Below are 15,487 nucleotides of genomic sequence, written 5' to 3'. Positions count from 1 at the left end.
GTTAAGACCATTTATTTTTATTGTGATTACTAATATACATGGATTCCTTTCTATCATGTTGTTCATCCACTTTTCCTATGCTCTCCCCACTCCTTTCTTGTCTTCTTGTGGGTTGTTTTGTTGTTGTTGTTGTTTTTAATTCCTTTTCTCCTTTCTGCTGGTTTGCTGGTTATATTATTTTTATAGTAATTACTTTTGAAATTTTACTACGCATACTTGAATTTTTACAAAGTCTAAAATCAACCAACATCTTTGTACTCTTCTTCCTTCAAATAAAAGAACATTCAGTAAATGAGAATGGAGTACTACCAGCCTGAGGCCACTTTACCACCAATCTCAGGCCACTATAGTTTCTTGTCTTGGGATTTCCCAACAAGGTCAGTGGTATAAATCTAAAACTTAGACCTAGGTCGTGGCAAGACTCGTGGGAGACCATCTAGCCCCCAAGAAGAAGCAACAATGTAGACACATTTCCCCCTGCCCACAGGCAGATATTTTTACTGTTTATATTGAGGATGTGTGAACCTTGGAGGGTCTCAGATTTGGGGGTGGGAGTAAGAGAGTCCTGCAGTTTAGTTGTTCACCTTTTGTGGGCCTTTGACCTGGTCTGTTTGCAACTTGCCTGCTCATTTGTCTGAAAGGGTCAAGTTCCTGGCATCTACATTTGCCCTTTACTTTCTTCATTTGCTTACCAGTCTGGTTTCTGCTTTACTCGATTTATTTGGCATTTTTAAGGATTTCCCTCACTTTCTTCCAAGTTCGGCAAGGCATTCTAATCTAAAAGATGTGTTTGCCGGGATTTGTCTAACATGTAGGTGTTTTGAAGATGGGGGGATTTTTGGATTATCTAGTCTCTTTTTTTCTACTAACAGCAGACAAAATCTTTTAATCTGCTGTTTGTATACCATCTATGGATTTTTATGTTTTCTTTCAATTTGTCCTGGAACTTTTTGAATGAAATATACAAGTTTTCTCTTTTACAATTAAAAAAGATAAAAACATGCAGATGTAAGGAGAGATATTCACCAAATGGCTGTTTAATGATCATTTTTATTTGGAAATAACCTAATATCAAATAATAGAGGATTCACAGAGTAAATTTTGCTACAATTTACTCTGCCGTAAGAAGTGTGTGTGTGTGTGTGTGTAACATGGAAGATATTTATGACCCCGTTTCTATTTATACAAGCACATATATATTTACATTGAAAAAATTCTGGAAGGAGACATCCAATATTTGGGGGGTGACATCATTAGGGAATATTTTTGCTTACTTCTTGCTGATCTCTACTTTTTAAATGAAGAAGTATTGTGTGGTTTTTATATAAAGGGCGTAATTATTTACAAGAACAAAAAGCAACGATTAGTAACCCATTCTCTAACTTTGCAATTGTGTTAACAATAGAATGCGTACACCTTGCGAGGTAGTGAACTGCCCGGTATGGAGAGTGTCAAACAGAGGCTGGGTGACCTCGGGTCGAGGATTCCTGTCGTTTTATGATTCAAAGATTCCCAATGTATTTATTTATTCATCTTTCCCCTGCCATTAGGTCGACCAATCAATGCCTCAGACAGATAAGCAAATATGCATCCCCCCGGAGCTGCCGGAATTGCTGAAGCAATTCACCAAAGCCGCCATTCGGACCCAGCCGCAGGATCTCATCCAGTGGGCGGCGGAGTAAGTACCCTCACCTCAGCCCCAGGTTCCCGTTGGAGGTGGAGGCGGGGCGTGGAGGAGGGGAGGTCCTCGCGAAAACCGAGGAGGTTGTCATGGCTGCAGCCTGGGAGTCGGGACTGATTAGCATCAGCTTTGCTGTATTCAGCTCTCGAATTGCTTTGGTGCTTTAAAATCCATACATAAATACATCCCACTGGGTGAGGGTGGGTGAGAGTGGGTGAGGGTGGGTCGCCCTCCCCGAAGCGACCCAGACTGAGCGATAGGACGCCAGAGCAATCGGCCGAGTGTCCTGGGGCGCTCAGCAGGAGTTAGAGTCCCACAACCCGGCGGCACACGCACCTGGTGCGGTCCCTGCACGCCCTCCCCGGTCCCCGCGGAAAGAAGCGCTGGGAGCCCCTCGGCAGCCCCGCCTGCCTTCCCTGGTCCGAACCCGGGCCTGGTCTCCGGTCTCACCACTAGAGGGCAGCAGCGCGCCTCGGGGAGGAGGCGCCGAGGCCGCAGGTTGGCCGGTGCGCGCTCAGTCCCAGGGGCTCACCTCTGCGGTTGGGACACCTTCCTCCTTTTTGGGACACCTTCCTCCACTGCCGATCAAGCTCATTCTTGCCCCAACCAGAGACGTACTGTAGCTTGTCTTTGGGCAAATTGTTATTTAGTGTTTTTTGAACTCATTTGCTCCCTCAACATGTAGACGTCCACGCGGTGCACATTGCACTCTGCAGAGAGAGGAGGCAACACTGAGTGCTGAGGGCAGGAGGAGCGCGGGCCGGGCTGCAAACACTGTGGCTCAAACTCAGGTGCCCCCTTTCAGGAGCGACCTCCAGAGGCTGTTCAGTGAACGAGCTTACCCAGCGAGGGCTCGCTGCTGGCCCGGCATGAAACAGCTTTGCACGGAAAGCCTCGCAGCTATGAAAATTGTTTCTTAGGCACACATGCCCGCTTGAAACTGGGGATCTGGGGCTTGAGGCAGCAGCTGGGAACTAACCATACCTCCCGGATCATTTTCAGGCTAGTTTTACTGCTTAATGATGACCTCCTTAGTAGCTTTCAGCGGGAGAAGGGGAGTCAGAAATGCAGTTGAGCCTAGCTGGTGGGCTGGAGGAAGGGAGAATGTCTTCAGCAGGAGGTGTATTGAGGATGAAGCTTTTACAGATGGAAGGAAAATAAGCCAGTAGTGCTCGTAAAAAGGGACATAATGGGGTTGCTTTGCTAGTAATGAACACTGTTTAGTTTTCCATTCTAAATTTTATATATTCTCTCCAAGACTGCACTTTGGCATCGTAAGACTAATTTCTTTTGGCATACTCAGACAGACTTTGTTTTACACTTACACAATAGTTTAACCCCCATTTTATTATGCTGCTGTTTTATAACAAGGAAAATGACATTTCTTGCAATTGTCCCTGACATTTATGGGAGAAAACATTCCACTGTTGTAGCCTGCTTGCTCCCATTTTGTATCATGTGCTATAAATTTTTTAGATATCCGCGAAGAATCAGTTTGTAGTTTAACTACAATGTAAAAGGAGAGCATGACCCGAGAGCACTCTCCATCTATTCAGACATGAAAAGCATTTATCAGATGGTTTTATGAGACTCACAAGCCATTAGCACTTTAGAAACTCCACAAAGTATTTCCAAGACAAAATATGTGCTTAATTCATCACAAGCAAGAATTTCCCTGCATATGTGCTGTCCGGGAAGAGATCACCTCCCAGACATCAGCAGGACATAAACTTGTCCTGCGGTATGTGTGACCACACGGATTTGTAACATCCGTGAATAACCGTGGAATTGTTCATTGCAAATGAAGCTAAATAACGCACAGAGGACTAAATCCATGACTTCGACCTCATTTCCACATTCTCTCACCAACTTGGCTGAAAAATCCACAGACATTGCTGCTGAGTATCACTCTCTACTGGGGCAGTCACTTCTGTCAAATGATGTGCTGTGTTTCTATCTCTCCTATTTATGCCACTCAAGTCTCTATAGCCCACTCCTGTTGTCACCCTGCACCCACAACCCCAACCCTGATCTGTGGAAATTGCTCACGCGCATGATAAAAGGTATCCAGACTGTATTTCTTCTGCCCTCCCTGCTGCTGGCCTCCAAGGGGTACCTGGAAAGCGTTGTTTTGTCCTTGTAGCTTTAGCTCTGCATTGCTCTGTGGCCCAGAGACAGGCAGTGGTTTATCCCCATTATTGTATGGCTTGACCCTAATATGGGCTTCTACAAAATTCCCTCTGTTATTCTTTTTATACTACCTGGATCTGGAGAAAAATAATGAAAAAAACGCATTCATGAAAACTAAAGCAGAGAGGGGCAGAGCATGTGATCCAGGGACTGTTAATAACAAGGCTTTTGATGGAGACAGACCCTTCCGGATTGCATTGGTGACCCATGGGTCAACTCCTATGTCCATTCCCTGCTACAGGCAGCCCTTTTTATCTTTTTTAAAAAAGATTTATTTATTTGAGAGGGGGTGGGGGGAAGGGCAGAGGGAGAGGGAGAGGATATCCAAGCAGACTCCTGCCGACCGAGGAGCCCAACACAGGGCTCAATACCAAGAGCCATGAGATCAGGACTTGAGCCGAATCCAAGAGTCGGATGCTTAACCAGCGGAGTCCCAGGTGCCCCAGCCCTTTTTATCTAATACCAATCCTGAAACAAGACTCGGTATTTTTTCCACGTTGTACTCAGAGTCCACTCCACGAAGCGTCAGTGAGCAGGCAGATTTTATTAAAATTTTTGAGGAAAGATTGAGAAGAGTTTTACTTCATACACCCCACATAAGATCGTCTCAACCCTTCCGTGGCTTGTCTTCTCACCTGAGCCTCCCTCAGTGCCCTGCCAACCTTCTCTCTCTTCCCCCTTGAAGCCCAAGCCTCATGACCTCCAGCTGGAAACCTTTCCTAGCTCACCCCAAGAGCAACCCCCTCCTCCCCTTTCTTGTACACGTCACTTTAGTGCTCTTCCAAATTTTTTCCAAGATTGCATATTACATATTACCAAGATTACATATTACCCACTTTCTAGATTACCCACTACCAAGATTACATATTACATATTACTCACTACCTAATAATCAACTTTAAGCATGTCAATAGCCATGTTACTGAAAATAAAGATTTTATGATTGAAAAATAGTTCCTCTAGGTACCAGGATTCTTCTTCCGTAAAGGAAAGTGGGGGATTTAAAATAACAATGATATTTTTCTAACTCCTATTATATATATATATATAATACATATAATATATAATCTATGTATATGTATATTTACATATATGTATGTACACATTATATATTATATAATAATATGTATTTTATATAATAGATATGATAGGAGAAACACAAATTACTGCTATATTATGGATTACATATGTATTACGTGCATATTTATTATATGTCATATATATTATCTTCTATATAATGTATAATACATACATATTCTATATCCTATTATATATATGTATATGTGTATGTATATGTGTGTGTGTACACACACGTGTGTATATAAAACACTTAGGGGAGGGGTGACTGGGAAAAAAATCCCAGGGAATTCCATACCAAAATTTTTATTGATTATTCCTCATCCTTAGAGACAAACAAATCTTTTTACTCCCTAAGTGTTCTTTATACTTTGAATGGCAGGTAACACATTCAGACTTTTCCTGTACATAAATGAACTAAACAAAGTGTCTGGCATATAGAAGCCCCTAACAAATGTTCTTTCCTCCATCCCCTTCCCTCAAGAAAAAGGGGCGGGGGTCCTCAAAGCAGCCAGAGGCCACTGGAGTGTAGGATGTTCTCCCCACCCCCTAACTTTTTTTCTTGTAGTTATTTCGGGGCTATGTCCCGTGGAGAGATTCCTCCAGTGAGAGAGCGGTCTGAGCGAGTGGCTTTGTCTAACTGGGCAGAGCTTACACCTGAGCTGTTGAAGATCCTGCATTCTCGGGTAAGGGCTGTACCACAGCATAAGGGGGAGGCTGGGGCAATGCCGAGGCCAGGTGGCTACAGCCAAAGCCCACCACAGCCCCCGGCCAGCTAGCTGGCCACTCGGTATCATAAAATCCACTAAACCATGCATTGAAAGCAAATCTTCTCTTGGAGCAATAGGAATGATACTGAAATAGGCTATAAGCTGAGTTATTAGTGGGGTCATCCCAGATTTCCCTGAAGCTGGCAGAATGTCCAGGGGATCAAGTCAATACTAATCCCTTCTCCCCAGAAAAGCACAGATCTACAGTCCCTTGACCGTGTCTCCCTTGTTGATCAAGACCATAATATGATGCCAATCACAGTTTGCCAATTTAGTTCCCCAGTTAAACCAGGTGCAAACATAGCCTAGCTTTTAGGGAAACTCTTGGCTCTCTTCCCTGCCACATCACTCTGGGAGCTTTCCAGTGAATGGATGAGGAAGGTCTGACTTGAGAAAGCTGTAGTTTGGCCAGTTCCCAGGAAGTATGGTTTAGCACCACCATACTCTGCTTTAAAAACCAGGACAGAGGCCTTTGGGGTATTTGAGGACTGATAGCCAACTACCTTGCTCCCAGAGGCTTGGCATTTCACTAGAATCAGAGGGCCAGGGATGGTGCATGCTTCATGGGGCCATCTGTGGCCTTACCACATTGTTGGCCAACAACTGCCCATTTGTTCCCTTTCTCCTCTTAACCACCAAGCACCTTATGCAACAGACATGGCAGAGATCTGACATACCTGGGACCAAGCAATATTAGGCATCCAGACCACAGATCCTATATTATTCTTGGAAAAGCATGAGGAGTGTATGTGAAGTTTAGTGCAAAGAACTCCATAGAACCTAGAAGCAAGAGACTTAACATCTAGTTCTAATTTCACCACTAATTAGGGGTCTCAGACAAGTCCTCTGGCCCTTGGTTACATTTTCAGGTTGCCCTATCTGCCTTATAGGGCAACCTAGGGATAAAACAGCGACAATAAAAGCAGCAGAAAAAAAAATTAAAATGTAATATAAAGATATTATTTCCCTATAATTTTGACATCTAGAGTTAAAATGATTGAATTATACCTCAGCGTGCTTAACACTACACTGAATATTTCTCTACCCTTGCAGAGAGAACTGCCAGAGTCCTCCCCTGATCCCCCTCCTCCATCAGACCCCTTGCTGTGTGCTGGGTGAACGCAGCCTTGCTGGGCAGTGTCTCTCGGGGCATTCTCTCATTCTGTCCCTCCCTCTCTGTCTGTCGTCTGTCCCCTGGCCTGCAGGTTGCTGGCAGACTGATTATCCATGCAGATGAGCTGGCCCAGATGTGGAAGGTGCTGAGTCTCCCAACAGATCTGTTTAACAGTGTGATGAATGTGGGCCGCTTCACGGAGGAGATTGAGTGGCTGAAGTTTTTAGCTCTTGCTTGCAGTTCTCTTGGAGTTGTAAGTGAAGTTTACTGCTTTTTGTTCCTTACGGGAAAAGCTCTGTATGGGCCTGGAAGAGTAGTACCTTTGTACACACAGTCCATCTCCTGGGCTGAGGACGAGCATGCCCGTCTTGTCTACTTCCCTTCCTCTCTGAATTAGGTCATTCCTCTGCTCCTCAGCCAGAAGCAGGGGGGAGGAGGAAAGAGGGGGAAACTGTCATCAGACCCTGGGGAGAATTTACTAGAATGTGGCTTCTGGATTATTTATGAATTTCAATCATTGCCCTCAGATTTATTTCCGTCACCACTCCACTCATATTCCTAAAGATACCCAAGAGCCAGCTGCAGGAGATTTGCTTATACTTGGGTTCCAGACACCTAGAAGGTAGACCAACGGAGCCTTTAAAAGAGGTGCAGCCTTACAGAAAACTACTATTTGATAAGCATAATTGGATACAAAAATCAGAGATGAGAGAGCAGGAAAGGAGAAATGAGGCTATTTCCAGACTTACAGTTACGACATCATCATGGCTGTAGGATGCTCATACAAATTCATGCCTTTTCTAAATTTGACTTGATTTACAATTGGAAAAGGAATGTTTCTGTTTTAAAGAAAAAGATACTACACCCAGTTCATATAAAAGCTTTAGGTATCATCTTACATATGGACTCACTCTTACTGAGCACCGTTATAATAGATTAAATGAAAATGAATCAGAAACATGGTTTTTTAAAAATCCCGGAATATGCGCAAGTTTGAAAGTTAATGAGAAAATTATTGCCTCTGCCAAAAGCAAATGGTACACGAAGATAGTTTGAATCAGTCAACAAATCTAAACACCATCTTATTCTTTCTTCTTGAATACGTGTGGATGCATATCTGACATTTTTGTTTCTGACAAAAGTTATGAGAAATATTACCTAGTTCAACTTTTCCTATGGGCTTCCCCTGCAACTTTCATTATAATCATTTCTTTAGAGACAAGGAGAGGAGAGGCCATTCATGGCTTTTTGTCTTCATTGTCCTGTATAGTAATATGATGTAATGAATAAATTGCTCTCCTCCAAAGAGGAGAGGAAAATGCACCCTGGGCAGATGTTTTGTCTACCAGCACTACCACACTTCTGTGGAAATAGCCCCAAAGATTGAGGGAAGTCCAGGAGGAAAAATTAAAAATGGACACATTTTCTTAAATTCTTCTAGAGTCACAAATTTACTCACACTACACGCAGAGATGGCTGGGGTGGGGAGGTGGGAACGTACTTTATCTGTAGTTAATTCTGATCTTCCTGATTGATCTACCCTACCCACAGAGGGTTGAGTAGGAAAATAAGTAGATTCAATTCAATCTAGGAATTTTAGTCTGATGCAGTACCGGAAACAGCTTTGAGGTAAATGCCCAGTCTCTCAGAGTTTTCCACACGACTCCACTCTTCAAGATGGCCGCGGAGTGTGTAAGAGGGAAATGGTGACTCCAGGACCGCAGAGCCATCAAGCAATGGGTTTCCCACATCTCTTGGTCCTTGGAAATTCATGGGAATAAATATTGTCTGTGTGGTCCCAGCTGCTTGCAGCCTAAGTCCTGGGTCTCTTCTCCCTCACAGCACGGTGTCCATGCCCACCCCCCGCCCTCCGGCTGCCAGCTCATCGCCGTTCTGGCAGGTTCTGAGGGCCTCCCTGAACCCTTTCAGGTTGCCCTCATCTGCTCCCTTGCTCCAGTGGTCTCCTGCACAGACCCTCACCACCTTGTGAGATGTGTGAGTCCTCTCCTTGTCCACATACCTCACAGTAACAAAAAGTGACTACGGAATACTAAATTCCACTCCTCCCTCTGCTGAGTTCACAGGGCAGCTGCTAGGTTTACTTTGGTATGTCTGCCTCCCCCACTGGGGAGGGGAAACCATGAGGTGAATTGAATCTTTCTACCTCCCTTCCAAAACGAGGAGGTTGGATTAGATGTTTCATAAAGTTCTTTCATCTCTAACATTCTGTGATTCTATTCTGCCTTCGCTACTTCCACTGAGACACCCTCAGGTCTGCTTTGGATAACAGTGAGGTCCTGAGGTATCTGACTGTGCCCCTCATCATCCCAACATCATAGAACACCCAGAGGTGAAGTCAGCCTGAAGGGCTAGTCTGTAAATAAAGGATGCCCTGTGAATCCAGGAACCACGCCCATTATACCCATCTGTTTCATGTTGACTATTGCTGGGAACTTCAATGTGGGGGTATGAGGGTGTCAACATCTGGTGGAGGCTTTGCAGTCTAGTTAAACCATATATCCTTAGAGCGCCTGGGTGGCTCAGTCGGTTAAGCATCTGTCTTTGGCTCGGGTCGTGGTCCCAGGGTCCTGGGATTGAGCCCCACATTGGGCTCCCTGCTCAGCAGGGAGCCTGCTTCTCCCTCTCCCTCTGCTGCTCCCCTTGCTCGTGCTCTCTCTCTCAAATAAATGAATAAAATCTTTTTAAAAACCCCATATATCCTTAGAGGCAAGCCCAGGAATTTCTCCTTCCTTTGCCAATTCACCAGCCAGCCATGATCTCCGTGCCATTTAGAAAAACCAGTTCCCTCCTTTCGTCAAATGGCAGGGACTTTCTTGAGCTCTCCCAGTCTACACCCAGGATTCAAAAGACTGTGGCATGCAGACCTGGATTCCTCTTCCCTCTCAGCACTCCTTCCTCTAGACTAGCTTATATTCCCTCCTGCTCCACTGGGACTGATTATAGAAAAGGAAGATTGTGTTCACTGGAAGGAAGGACATGTTTTTTAGCAAATAATTCACTTTCTGAGCCTTTCACCTCTGGGTTTATGAGTCTCAGAAGATGCTTACAGGCTCTCTTTATCAAGTGGATCCCCATCTGACCAAAAAATCTTGTGCAACAAAATGCAGATCCTTGTTTACTTTAGATTTATTTAAGTTTTCCAAAAAGCTCTAGTCCAGAGAATTCTTTATCCATTCATCCATGTATAAAATATTTTAAAATATTTTAAAATTTTATGAGGACGATAGAACTTAAAGGTTTGTGTTTGAATGATTAACAAAAGATACTGTTTAGAGTAGAAAGCACCTGTATTACCTTGTAGGGCTGCCGGAACAAAGTACCCCAGACTGGCTGGCTTAAACAACAGAAATTTATTTTCTCACAGTCCTGGAGGCTGGAAGTCTGAGATTAAGGTGTCTGAGGCCATTGCCCTTGGCTTGTAAATGGCCATTGTCTCCTTGTTTCTGTCTTTTTTTTTTTTAAGAATTATTTATTTATTTGAGAAAGAGTGTGAGTGAGTGTGGGGAGGGGTAGAGGGAGAGAGAGGGAGAAACTTTAGCAGACTCTTTGCTGAGCTCTGAGCTCAACAGGAGGCTTGAGCACAAGACCCTGAGATCATGACCTGAGCAGAAACCAGGAGTCAGACACTTAACGGACTGAGCCACCCAGGCGCCCCTCCCCATTTCTTCACATGGCTGTCCCTCTGGGGATGTATGTATCTGGTGTCTCTACATCCTAATCTCCTCTTCTTACAAGGACAGCAGTCCTATTGGTTTAGGGCCCACTCCAATGACTTAAACTTAATTATCTCTTCAATGGCCCTATCTTCAAATATAATCACCTTCTGAGGTACTGGGGCTAGGGCTTCGGCATATGAATTTTGGGTGAACACAGTTCAGCCCTGAACAGCACCCCAATCTGGATGAGCCTGCAGGAAGAGAACAGCAGAGCAAAGGCAGTAGGGGATTTTGTTAAGAAAGGGAGCGGAGAGGATGAGCTGTGAGTGGAGATGACAGAGTTCATTGCACACATGCGTGCAGATCTCCCCAAACCCCCTGTCACGCTGACCTCACGTCACGCTCGTGCCCCTCCATCACCCTCCTCCCTGGAACGGCACACGGGCACAGTGCTACACAGCAGTTTACACATGAGGACTCCCAAGGGCAGGCGAGGGTCAATGAAAGGGGCCCGCTGCAAGCCCCAAATCTCTTTGACATACTGTGGTTCACCATTTTAAAATTCACGTACACTGAGGATTCCATCTCATAAAGTAGCAATGTTTATCAATGTAAAGAAACAAAATTTGAATACTAAATCAAGTGAAGTTAATAATGCAAACAATGTTTAAATCATTTGTCATCGGGTAAAACCGTCTCTCTAGGAAGATGGCCAAGTTGATTCAACATCCTCCTATACCTGCTGATACATCCCCACTTACAGCCCTGGGTAACACACACCGGTTAAAGGAGCATCCTGTAGACACCCACTCTGTTCAGGGGGAGGAAGGGAACAGAAGAGCCCACAGCAACTGCAGAGGAAGAACAATGCTGGCCGGCCTTCCGGGCAGATACAGCAGCTGACTTTTCCCTCATCCAGGCACACCCAGCTCAGTCCTCAGGACTCATTTTTCACTGATCCCTGGAAGGTGTTTAAGGATAACCTGCACATCATCTGTTTTGGTCAGCTACCCTGGTAGACGTGCTGACCTATGTTTGCTAATTCAGAACTAAACAATCCTGTCTTCAAATCACTTCTTTCCTTTACCCCCGTCATTTCACTTGTGAAATGTATATAAAGAATAGGTTTACGTGAAAGGCACAAGTGAGTAACACCTAATACTGAACATGATCTTTTAATGTTGAAGTTTCGTTGTAAGGAGGACTTGCTCCTGTACCATAAACCTCTGGCATCCATCATCTCCTAGTTCTTCCCCAGCAACAACCAGGTGAATGTTATGTCATATAAAATACTAGGTGTTCGGATTAGATGGAGCTACATGTTTCAGAAGAACTGGTTTTAATGTTCAGCATCACTTTTCCTGTAGCTGGGATTCCTGTCTTCCCAGGGCCTGACCCTTCTCCTCCCTCCTTCCCCCTACTGTGGCATTGCTCCAAGCACCGCCGGAGCATATGAGCTAGACTAATTACCTCAACTCTTCAGAGGTAAGATTGGAGAGCAATAAGAAGAAGAAATAATTTTAATTTTTTAGAATGTAAAATCAAATTCTCCTTTAGCGAGGTCATTCTGATGAAAGTAATAAATATCTTAAAGTATTCAGCAATTCATAAACTTAATTCCTTGAGAGTATCACTCCAACAAAGAGAGGAAAGGAAAAAAAGAAAGACACCCAGTACATCAATATTTTTTAGATGGAATTAAATGACGTTTGGGTGTAAAAAATTCAAGCTTTCCAGAATATTACATCATTCCCACTTCATTTTATGAGAGCAATATTTTTGTTTTCTTTCTTGTATCTAAACTGATCTTAGTGGGGGTGCCTGGGTGGCTCAGTCTGTTAAGCCTCTGCCTTCTGCTCAGGTCATGATCTCGGGGTCCTGGGATCGAGCCCCACCTGTGCTCCCTGCTCAGAAGGGAGTCTGCTTCTCCCTCTCCCTCTGCCCCCCCAACCCCTGCTCCTGTGTGTGGGCACACATGCTCTCTCTCCTTCTCTCAGATAAATAAATAAAATCTTTAAACGGATCTTAGGAATTCAGTTTGGAATAGTGACCTTCTCATTTTATCTTATGACTTTATAGACCATTGCCAAAACTCTCAAGATAGTGTGCGAAGTGTTATCATCTGACCATGACAGTGGACCTCCCCGGATCCCATTTAGCACCTTCCAGTTTCTCTACACATATATTGCCGAGGTGGACGGGGAAATCTCTGCCTCTCATGTCAGCCGAATGCTGAACTACATTGAACAGGAAGTGTAAGTAAAATGTTACCCATCAGAGGGGAAAAAATATGGGGAAAACAAACCTAGCAGGCCATGATACAGTGAGGTTACTACATTATACTGCTCTGGGGACAGAAAAGTGTTGTGAAGAACAAGAACTAAGGACCCAAAAGAGAAGGGGAAAGGGCAGGGAAGAACGGTGTAGGACAGTGATGAGTTGGAAACCCTACTTCTCAGGCTGCCGCCTGAAAATACCCAGTCACAAACTCAGGGGCCGGACCCAGGCATCTGCGTCTTAGCAGGCTCTTCAGGTGACTGACTCATGCTCAGGTTCACCTAGTAGGGGAGGATTGGAGGAGGAGAAGCAGGCTGCCAAGAGGTCAGAGAAAAAGAAGGCGATGAGGGCAGGAGCCACACAGAATTCATCCGGAGTGAGAGAGTTAATATACTGTCTTTTTAAAGATTGATTGTTCAATGAACTAACCCCGGATATATGTTTTTCCCAAACAGAATTGGTCCTGATGGTTTAATCAAAGTCAGTGACTTTACCCAAAACCCCAGGGTTCGGCTGGAGTAAAAACACAGTTTTGGCCATTTTAAAGGAAGATAACAGAGATGATTGTGCTTCAGAATGACTGAACCCCACTTACCATCTAATGTCAGTTTTCTTATACAACTGGTCCACACAAATAAACAATTAGGCAAACATATGAACTCAGAAATGTGTGGAATTAAGGTGTAAAATTGTTGGAACAAAACGAGTACATTAACAGAAGATGCATATCCTTCCCACATGGACACTGAGTGAAACCAGTGCTTCTAACCAAGCATGGATAGAAAATGTGTCTCAAGTCAAAGCCAGGCTGTCAGATTTTTACAGGTAGCATGTTAACCAGACATAGTTTTGATGTTTTGTGATTATGAAGCACAGAGAAGTATCTTCTACATAGTCAATCCATATTTTTACCAGTTTAGTTCTCCATTTGTTGGTATGATGCTAGTCACTCACTCACGCACTCACTCAATATTTGTTGAGTTTAGCTATATACGAGGAATGGGATGCCAGATAAAACACAGGACACCCAGTTAAGTTTGAATTTTGGATAAGCAATAGCTTTTCAGTATTGTTTTTGTTTTCATGCTAAACCTGGCAACCCCAGCTAGGAACTATGCCGGCTTCTGGGCATATACTAATAAATCATATCGGAATTCTGCCCTCTGAGATAGCTCACTGTCTCACATGAAGACAAGACATGAACTCAAATCACTTTTTCTTTTTTTTGAGAGAGAGCACACACAGGGGGGCGGGGGCCGAGGGAGAGGGAGAGAGAGAATCTTAAGCAGGCTCCATGTCTAGCATAGAGCCTGACCTGGGGCTCAACTTCTCAACCCTGAGATCATGACCTGAGCTTGCCCCTAACTGACTTAGCCACCAAGGCGCCCCTGAACTCAAATCATTTTAATGCGAATCTCTCTGAGAGGTACCCATAACGTGTTACAGAGATCAGTATTGAAGTGGCAATGTCAGCAGATTTTTCTGACACCATATACAGATGTAATGGGACCCTCTTGGGAATTGCCCTGCATGAGCTTAAGACCTCTGACAAGGTCACTGAAAGATTTTTCTTTCATCCAGGAAGCAGATGAGATGAACAGGCTGTGGGGTTATTGTTCTTCAGGCCAAGCGTGCCAAGGTTGCCGGATTCCTTCTCTCTATTATGCTCTTTTTTCTTGAAAGCTGTTTTTGTATAAGAATCATGTTAGGGTGCCTTTTCCTTTATACATATCTTCCTTCTGAATTGGGGAGAAATTAATCTGTTAGCGTCTAACTCAGTAAAAGAATATTGTGAAGGGACGCCACCAAAGGTCCTTTAATTTGGCCTAGAGTGAAGTACTAAAAAGAGCTGAAACACATTCTACCCGCCCCAGTCATCCGGTTACACCTGCAGGGGTTGGGCAACAACCAATTCCCCCTGCTGTCTGCCATCTTAGCCAATGCGGCCTATCATTTATATCCACTCGGGCACCTTTGGCTGTTGGAAAAGGCTGCAGCCCTGCAGGCGAATCCTGGCACTGGAATTAACTGGGGCTAGAGAATGAGAGAAATCCTTCAACCTGCCCCAGTCTCTTGGTTTCTCTCTCACTGTGATCAAAGAATTCCAATATGATCTTGCCTGGGAGTGGGGAGTGAAGGGCCATGGCACAGAGGGAACAGCCCCCATTTGAAAGGTCCTAAAACAAGAAGTTAAGGTCATAAATGTAATAGAAGCAGAAGGGGCCTTTGTATGTTTGAGAAAACAGATTGAAACTAGAAACCAAACCTCAGTAGCCCTGAGCGTAATCCCTCAAGAGTGAGGCTAATGAAACCACAGTCATCAAAGTGAATAGTGGACCCAGATACAAAGTCACTGATGGCGCTGTGGCCACCGGATGAAACTCAGCATAACCAGGAGTGCCACCTGTTCGTCTTCTAACGCACCACGTGATGTCCACCATTTTCCTCTCCTGCCCTGGCTCACAGTGGCAAGGCTTCCTCTAAGCCACTGAGACTGATTAGCCCCAGATGCTCATGGACAGCCCCTATAGCACATCTGCCAAATTAGCCTACCTCAGAGGTCATCCCGAAGGTGAAGATCAGCTTTGGCCTCAACCTGCACCGTGCTGTATTCACAGTTTTATAAAGACGGTATAAATGATCATCACCAACATGTATTAAGCACTTACTATGTGCAGTCCCTATGCACACGGTTTTACAT

General features: G+C 44.4%; 1 protein-coding gene across 1 annotated transcript; it reads left to right on the top strand.

Annotated features, from left to right (window-relative positions):
• Window positions 1–1,547: 1,547 nt before the first annotated feature.
• On the top strand, window positions 1,548–13,976 carry ROPN1 (rhophilin associated tail protein 1). Its single transcript, XM_032406152.1, has 5 exons — window positions 1,548–1,678; window positions 5,517–5,634; window positions 6,924–7,085; window positions 12,589–12,764; window positions 13,242–13,976. The coding sequence occupies exons 1-5, from the start codon at window positions 1,563–1,565 to the stop codon at window positions 13,306–13,308; spliced, it is 639 nt and encodes a 212-aa protein (XP_032262043.1). The 5' UTR covers window positions 1,548–1,562; the 3' UTR covers window positions 13,309–13,976.
• The last annotated feature ends 1,511 nt before the right edge of the window (window positions 13,977–15,487 follow it).

The sequence above is a fragment of the Phoca vitulina genome, unplaced genomic scaffold (genome assembly GCF_004348235.1).
Source record: "Phoca vitulina isolate PV1807 unplaced genomic scaffold, GSC_HSeal_1.0 scaffold8, whole genome shotgun sequence".
Taxonomy (NCBI): Eukaryota; Metazoa; Chordata; class Mammalia; order Carnivora; family Phocidae; genus Phoca; species Phoca vitulina.
This window is presented reverse-complemented; position numbering and strand designations above follow the sequence as displayed.